The sequence below is a fragment of the Lactuca serriola genome, chromosome 2, assembly GCF_051521515.1.
Source record: "Lactuca serriola cultivar US96UC23 chromosome 2, Lser_US96UC23_V15, whole genome shotgun sequence".
NCBI classification, from domain to species: domain Eukaryota; kingdom Viridiplantae; phylum Streptophyta; class Magnoliopsida; order Asterales; family Asteraceae; genus Lactuca; species Lactuca serriola.
In genome coordinates, this window is record NC_136409.1 from 65,003,593 (window position 1) to 65,012,380 (window position 8,788).

At 41.1% G+C, this 8,788-nt stretch overlaps 1 protein-coding gene across 1 annotated transcript; it reads left to right on the top strand.

Moving 5' to 3' along the window:
- Window positions 1–271: 271 nt before the first annotated feature.
- LOC145089284 (uncharacterized) lies at window positions 272–616 on the top strand. Its single transcript, XM_079027740.1, has one exon. It carries the CDS (start codon window positions 272–274, stop codon window positions 614–616), a length of 345 nt encoding a protein of 114 aa, XP_078883866.1.
- The last annotated feature ends 8,172 nt before the right edge of the window (window positions 617–8,788 follow it).

Sequence of the window (8,788 nt, forward strand, 5' to 3'; positions counted from 1 at the left end):
AAAAAGTAAATTCTTGAAGTATGGTTCGAGAGGAGGAGGAGCAGAAGCAAAATGGTGCGACAAGTGCAAGAAGAAGCACTCTGGGAAGTGTGATGGAGGGGTCACTTGTTTCAAATGTGGAAAGCTTGGGCACTATTCCAATGAATGTACCCTCACCCAGAAGGTCTGTTATGGGTGTAATGAAGAAGGGCATGTTTTGAGGGACTTCCCGAAGAAGAAGGAGGCAGGAAGACCCAACATTCCACCAAATCGGGGGGCGAGGGCCTTCCAGATGAACCTTAAGGCTGCAAAGGAAGCATCAGATGTCACTTCAGGTACCTTTCTTGTAAATGGTTTGTCTACCAATATATTGTTTAATTCGGGAGCAAACTACTCATTTGTATCACGTAAATTTGATGGGACCTTAGCATTACCTGTAGAAAAACTTGCTAATGCCCTAATTGTGGAAGTTGACAGTGGCAAGTTCGTACCTGTTAGTGATTATATTAAGAACATCGTCATTGACTTAAACGGAAATGAATTCCACGAAGAGTTGTTATCCATAGAGTTGAATGCTTTTGACATTGTTCTGGGAAAGGATTGGCTTAGCGCCAATGATGCTGAGATACTTTTCTGAAAGAAGATAGTAAGAGTAAACCCAACTAGAAAAGAGTCATTTATGGTGTACAGGGACAAACACAGAGTAAATTCTGGAATCATCTCCCTGATGAAAGCCAGAAAACGTTTGTCTAAAGGATGTGCATCATATTACGCTAAGAAGGAAAAGAAGGAGGTGCAGAATATACCAGTGGTGTGTGATTATCTGGAAGTCTTTCCCGAAGATCTTCTCGGATTACTGCCTGATAGACAAGTGGATTAAGAATAGACTTGTTACCAGGAACAACACCGATAGCAAAAGCACTGCACCAATTAGCACTGACGGAGATGAAGGAGCTTATGACGCAACTTCAGGAGTTATTGGACAACGTTTCATTCAACCTAGTTCATCACCCTAGGGAGCTCCGGTGTTATTCGTGAAGAAGAAAGATGGGAGCATGAGAATGTGCATAGATTACAGAGAGTTGAACAAGGCAACGGTAAAGAACAAGTACCCATTTCCGAGGATTGATGAACTATTCGATCAGCTGCAAGGTTCGATCGATTTCTCAAACATCGATCTTAGGTTAGGATATCATCACCTGAAGGTGAGAGAGCAAGATATTGAGAAGACTGCATTTAGAACAAGATATGGACACTATAAGTTCTTGGTTATGTCGTTCGGACTAACCAACGCTCCAGCGACATTCATGGATTTGATGAACAGGGTTTGTAAACCATTCCTTGATAAATCCATGATAGTGTTCATAGACGACATTCTGATTTACTCAAAAAGCCAGGAGGAGCATGGCAGACACTTGCGAGATGTGTTAGAAGTATTGAAGAAGGAGAAGATGTATGCAAAGTTCTCCAAATGTGATTTTTGGATCTGAGAAGTCTAATTCTTGGGTCATGTGGTTAACCAAGAGGGAATAATGGTTGACCCAGCAAAGATCGAAGTTGTGATGAACTGGGAACGACCGAAAACTCCCATGGAGATCCGAAGCTTTCTAGGATTAGCTGGATATTACCGAAGGTTTATCCAAGGCTTTTCTTTGATAGCTGCTCCATTGAAAGCTTTGACCCACAAAGGAGCTACATATACGTGGAGTGAGAAGCACAAAGAAGCATTCGAGAAGCTAAAGAAGAAGTTATGTGAAGCACCGATTCTTTCTCTACCCGATGGAGTTGAAGACTTTGTGGTCTATAGTGACGCATCTAGATTCAATTTGCGTTGTGTTCCGACCCAAAGAAGAAAGGTGATAGCATATGCCTCTCGACATTTGAAGGAGCATGAAAAGAGCTACCTCACTCATCATTTGGAGTTGGCAGCAATAGTTTTTCTCTAAAGATATGGAGGCATTACCTCTATGGCACGAAGTGCAAACTTTTCACTGATCATAAGACTCTCTGGTATCTCTTTAGTCTGAAGGAGTTGAACATGAGGCAACGACACTAGCTAGAGTTACTCAAGGACTACGAATGTGAGATACTTTAGCACCCCAGTAAAGCAAATGTTGTCGTAGATGCTCTTAGTCGGAAAGGAAACCTTGAAAGGAAAAAGGCCAAGAGCGTTGAGAATTGAAGTTGTCTCGACGATTGTGGAAAGAATCAAGAAAGCTCAAGAGGAAGCTTCCAAGAAGAATGACCGAAAAGAAGAACGTTTGGGCAAAACGTTGCAGTTCGGTATGAACAGTCAAGGACTAAAGGTATTCCAAGATCGGATTTGGGTACCTAAGATAGGAGGAATAAGAGATCTTCTGATGGACGAAGCGCACAAGACCATGTACTCGATTCATCTCGGTAGCACTAAAATTTATAGGGACCTAAAACCCTACTACTGGTGGCCGACGATGAAGCTCGATGTTGCGAAGTATGTGTTCAAGTGTGTAACATGTGCAAGAGTTAAGGTACAACATCAGAAACCGTATGGGACTTTAGAACCTTTACCGGTACCCATGGGTAAATAGGAAGACATCACCATGGATTTTGTTACTAAACTGCCCAGAACGAAGAGCGGTCACGACATGATTTGGGTGGTCGTGGATCGTTTGACAAAGAGTGCACACTTCATAGCAACCAACAAAAGGTGGTCTATGGATAAGATCGCAAATGCTTACGTGAAGGAAGTGGTAAGACTTCACGGTGTACCTCTAACGATTGTGTTGGATCGCGATAGTCGTTTCACGTCACAGTTGTGGAGAGGTTTACAAGAGGAATTGGGTACAAAGTTGTTTTTGAGTATAGCTTACCATCCGCAGACCGATGGTCAGAGCGAAAGAATGACTCAAACCCTCGAAGATATGCTAAGAGCATGTACCCTGGATTTCCAAGGTAACTGAGATGAGCACTTACCTTTGGTAGAGTTTTCCTACAATAACAGTTTCCACTCGAGCATCAAGATGACACCTTATCAAGCATTGTATGGACAGAAATGTCGTGTGCCGTCTTGTTGGCTTGAAGCCGAAGAGAAGCAGTTTATGCGCCCTGAGATAGTCCATGAGACTACTAAGAAGCTGAAGGTGATTAGGGAAAGAATGTTAGCTGCTCAGGATCGTCAAAAGAGCTATGCTGACAAGAAAACACGACCAATGAACTTTGAAGTTGGTGATTCTGTTTTGCTAAAAGTCTCACCATGGAAGGGACTTATAAGATTCCGAAAATGAGGAAAAACTGATTCCAAGGTTTATTGGACCATTCTATTTTCTTCAGAAGATTGGGAACCAAGCTTACAAGCTCAAATTACCCAGAGAACTAGATGGTATTCATAACACCTTCCATGTGTGCTATTTGAGAAAGTTCACGGGAGAAGTTCTCGACATAATTCCAATCTCAGAGTTAAGGATGGATGAGAATAAGAGGCTAATCGAAGAGCCAGAGCAATCGTTGACCGTAAGACTAAGAAGTTACGACGCAAGATGGTCGACTTAGTGCTATTCCGATGGAAACATTCGAATGGTCCGAATCTCACTTGGGAAACAGAGAGTGACTTGACGACTCGCTATCCTCATCTGTTTGGTGACGCATGATTCCGGGACGAAATCATCCTAAGGGGGAGATAATTATAACGCCCATGTTTCAGGGCTAAGCATTAGTCGATGATGTAATAGTCCAGGTCAACTATTGTAACTCTTTTTGAAGTAATAAAGATGAACTACTTCAGTATTATGTGAATTATGTGCATTTATTTGCTTATTACTAATTTATAAATGTATAATAAATAAAGGATAAAAATACGCGTCAAAATTAAAGTGTGAGATAAATCCGATATCTTTACATAAAGTTGTAGTGGTCGAACCAAGGATTCTATATATATAAATAACGTTGAAATCCGAGTTATAACGAAGATGTTACGACCCATCGAAGTTTCGCGACGGAACCGGCACGACACCAGCAAGCGTAAATAGTGAATTTACTATAGAAATTTTTTTGGCCTTAGTAATCTAAATGAAAGTCATAGAATAAGTTAAATTGAGAGCGTCCATAAAAAGAACGCCCAAATCAGACTTCCTATAAGGTGTTATGAATTTTCTAAGATTTGGCATAATAGCGCATGGCCTGAAACTCGAATTTTAGTTTGAGCGGTTTTTGGCCTATGCAACCTTAATGAGAGTTGAATATCTCATTAATAGGAACTCAAGGATAAAAAGACAGACAAAAATGGAGTCAGTGTGAAAGAGTTATAAATTTTTCGCGGTTATTTAATAGTCTAATCACCTCCTACTGTTAGATTTAAAATCGGTCCAGAATTAGCCAATGGAGTCAAGAGGAGAGTTGTAGATCTTCTTTTTACCTATGCATGGTATAAAGAACATCGAAAACGAAGCTCGTATGCGAAAGTTACGGGGTTTAGAAGTCAGCAGGGTGTTGCTGCAAAAGGGGTGACGTAGCACAATACAGGACACACACGTTTGGCCACCAGAAAGCTGACAAATGGCATGGACTCGTCGAGTAGGTCCTCTGACTTGACGAGTCGAGCTGCCAGCCTCACTATAAATAGAGGTTTCGGGTTCCATTCATTCTCACACCTTCCCAACTTCACTTTCTCTCTTTAGTTTCTCTCTCTAAGCCCCCCCCCCTTAAAGTCTAGGTAAACCCCCTAGCACCCAAAGGAAGCCCAAAGAAAAGAGCCTTTCCGCTCGGGAACGCTGCTGCAGCGAAGCCCGGTTTTCGAAAAAACCCGATGTAAGTGAGCTATGCCTACCCTATCTTTAGTATAGCTTATGTTTCAATATAGTAATGTTATTAGGACCTTATAATGATTATTTAGGCTATTATTATGAGTTATATAAGTGTTGTTATAATGTTTTTTAACCACTCGCGGTACGGGGAATCCGGTCTGGAGGGCCGCTTGGGTTGCTGGATTCAGAAATGCTATATGCCAAAATATTCCTGCCCTCCGGTGTTTCATCTCTGGCCCTGTCTCTACATAGTAGGTGAAGAGTATTGTTTAACGTTTATATAATAGTAATAATAGTTAGACTATTAATTAGTCTCGGTGAATATAAGACTAAACTCTAGTGGTAATGATACTAGGTTTTGTCTGAGGGAAATTGTTTTAAATGTAACGAAGTGCTATCCGAGTACTGAGTCACCACCTTTACAGGTGAGTGCAAATTTACTTTCATCTTACACATAGATATAAAGTATTGTATATATATTACGTGCTATGTGTGCTTATTATATGAATACTTGCTATCTATGTTGGATGAATGATTTTTATACACATTTTAAATGATTTAAACTGTATATGTATTTTATATCTACAAAAATGTTGGGGTAAAACATGGGTAGATGTAATAGACGATGTGTGATAAAATGATGAGAGGTCTCGATGTTGTTGGTGATCAAATCATCTAGCAGAGTATAAACGACAACCACAGACTCTTCTAGACAGTCCAGTGGAACGCTAGTAGGCTCGCAACCTGTAGGTGTTTGTGAACGATGTGTTCACTGGTGTACTCCATCCCCTCATGGTTGCCTTTAGGACATTTATTGCTGAGGAACTCCCTTGGCAGTAGTGTCCATCCCGATGATGATCCTTAGTCTAGGTCCCTTATGATAAGTGTTTAGGGACGTAATGTGAGGATAACAGGAATGGGTAATCGGGTTATTGTTGGTTGTTGAAAATAATAAACTTATTTATTGTGGGTTGAAAAGCCTATATGCTCACCAGGCTCCTAAGCCTGACTTACTCAGTTTCATGTATTACAGGTAATGGCGCTCGAGCATAGATGTGATTTTTTGGGATTAGAGATTACGGATATAGGCCTATAAATATGAAATAATGTATAAGGCTTATATTGTACTGTTTATGCTTTTGATTTGTATCGAACATGACATCCCGAAGTTTTTAATGAAATACATTTCTTCGGAAATGCTTTGATAAGTCTTTATCATATTTTGTTTTTTGGGAACAAATTCTGCAACACTTTTCTTTAAATTATTACTCTGATTTTTAAACAAAACATAAACAAAAATCGGTCTTTTCAGGCCGTGGAAATGGGGATGTCATAAACCGCGGTTCCCGGTAAAATCCAAACTAACAAACCCAAAATTAGGGTTTTCTAATCAAATCACAAAGCAGCTCAGTCCAAGATTTAGTGTTTAGGCCCATTAGAGTTCCACTAGATTGGGCACCACCCACCGCCAACCCGGGCGGTGGTGGTCTGCGGCGGCTCATGGCGGCAGATACCATTTCCAATGGTGGTGGTTACTTTTCCGACCAAAACATTGCTCAAACAACATAGTACAACCATCACACACCCAAAATACATAATAAACGCACACACACAGCCACCCACGCGGTGGCAAATGGTGGTAGGGAGCGACAGCCACCACCTTACGGTGGTGGTGGATTCTCTTGATCCTCAGTTGAGCAAACACACACACACACACACACTCGTAAACATGAGCTGAACACCGAAGTACACTCAACTCAATCACTTTAGATGGCAGGTGACGAACGGAAGCACAAGAACGGTGACCCAAGGCCACCGACGACCCCAAACAGCGTTGCATACACAACAATAACAAAAACGGGAGGATGTGGTGGCGTTTTGACTTACCGGAAGCTTCCCATTCACACATGCACAATACAACGACAAATCAAGGCTTCAACACTTGGTCCCGATGGTTTCTTCAACCGCCACAACGTTTCCGGCATTATGGTGGCGTTCTCGGTGGCTCCTCCGGCTTCCTTCACGTCTCCGGCAGTTGGTGTCGCAATGACGACGACCGATGGCAAGGCTGCAACAGTAGCGTGGTGCTCGATCACAGAAGGGGCGGCGACTAAAGAACATTTCCAAGTTGGTGGCGGCTGGTTAGTCCTTAGGGTTAGGGTTTGTTTAATGGCGCTATATCACACGGGAATGGAAGGCACGATACTAAAACCCACTCCACACAAACTTGATATCGAAATGGCAGAACCGGTCCCTCCCATTCACAATCTCTTCATTTTAAATTTGAAATTTACCTTTTAGCCCTTACTTATATAATTCTTTTCATAATAAATCCAAAACTTACCATTTAGCCCCTGTGCCTCACAAATCTTTTCAAATTAATTCTCAATAATTAACCAACTTCTAAAATTGTATCAGTTGGCTCCCCAACACCAACACCCCGCTAAATATTATTTACTTTAGGATTATTATACATATTAACCATTATCTATTTATTTATTTAATACATGGGATGTTACAAAATCTATATCATCAAACCTCCTTCGTCACCAACTTCTTGGTTACGACGTCGAAATGGTTGTGCTCTAGTGAAAATGGCAGTTTCGGCAAGATGGTGGTGGTCCGACAGGTAGTGATGGTCCCACATTTGGCGGAGACTGTGACAGGAGGCAACGTGGTCGCTTTCACTACAAGAAAAAGACCCTTTTACGACGCGCAAAACACGACGCTCTTTGATTTATGTTACGCATTAGAGAGCGACATTAAAAAAGTGTCATCTCTTCAAAAATTTTAAGGATTTAGGTCGCGCATTACTGAGTGCCCTTAAATTAATGTCTCATGTAAAAATATTAAAAACACGGAAGGCACTTGTGCGCCATCTGTGAATGTCGTTTTATATTTTTTTTTAAGAAACACGCATCTCGGAGGGAAAATGAAATCCCCAAATTTTTTAAACCCCCACCTTCTTCTCCCTCGTCTCCACCCCTCATCCACATCCACTACCTCCAATCCTCATTTCCTCTTCTAGCCTCAAACTACGGCGATGCACCTTCCTTCTTGAAGAATGCTTCATTTACCACCATTGTCCGATTATGTGAACCCAAGGAATTGACGGAGACGAAAAAGATTATGGATCAATTGCTTCACATCATGTTTAAGGTTAAGGGTTTGAGATTTCTTCCAAATCGACCCTCACACTAAATGGTTCGATCTCCTCTCTTTTTACCTTGTTCCCTCTACTGATGCCTCCACCTTCTACCATCGATGTTGATCTTTGAATTAGCAACAAGAATCCCTAGGGCCTCCGCCTTCACCCACCTCCAGCGCCTCCAACAAGAAGCCCTAGCTCCCCTGCCTTCACCCACGTTCTCACAGTCGATCGTAAATCGGTTTTGATGTTCTTCCAAGATTCATGGCTTACACATCTCTCAATTCTCTTTCTGTTGGTGGATCTGCTCTTTTTTGCTCTCGATCGAGGGTTTTTTGGCTTCAGGTCTCGGATTTCTTTTAGGCCTTCTTCAACTGTACTCATGCATAAATTCTTTGGTAAGGGTTTTTAATCACTCTTTAATTTCGATTCTATGTTGTTTTCGTTAGTTAGTTTGCTTATTTTCTGTTCAATTTTCGTTATTTAGTTGTTTTATTAGGGTTTTTTGGGCTTCAGGTCTCGGATTTCTTCTGTCACCATGTCGATGTTTACTTCCCCCCTCGATGGTGACACCTAATCAAGAAGCAATCGATACATTCATGAGCATCACCGGTTCATCTGAATCGGTTGCTATATAGAAACTCACGGTAATTACGCTAAATCTTCATCTAAATCGCATCACTGCTCATATAGCTTTTGTTTTCCTCTTCCTTCTTGATTAATTGTTATCGTTTATTTGATTTATTCTAGTACATATTAACAGTGTTAATTCATGCTTATATGTTATCTTGAGCTTGATTTTGATATTATAATATAATATAGGGGTTAGTTTTTAACTATTCCATAACTTTTTGTTTGATTCGAATAAACTAATTCCATACAG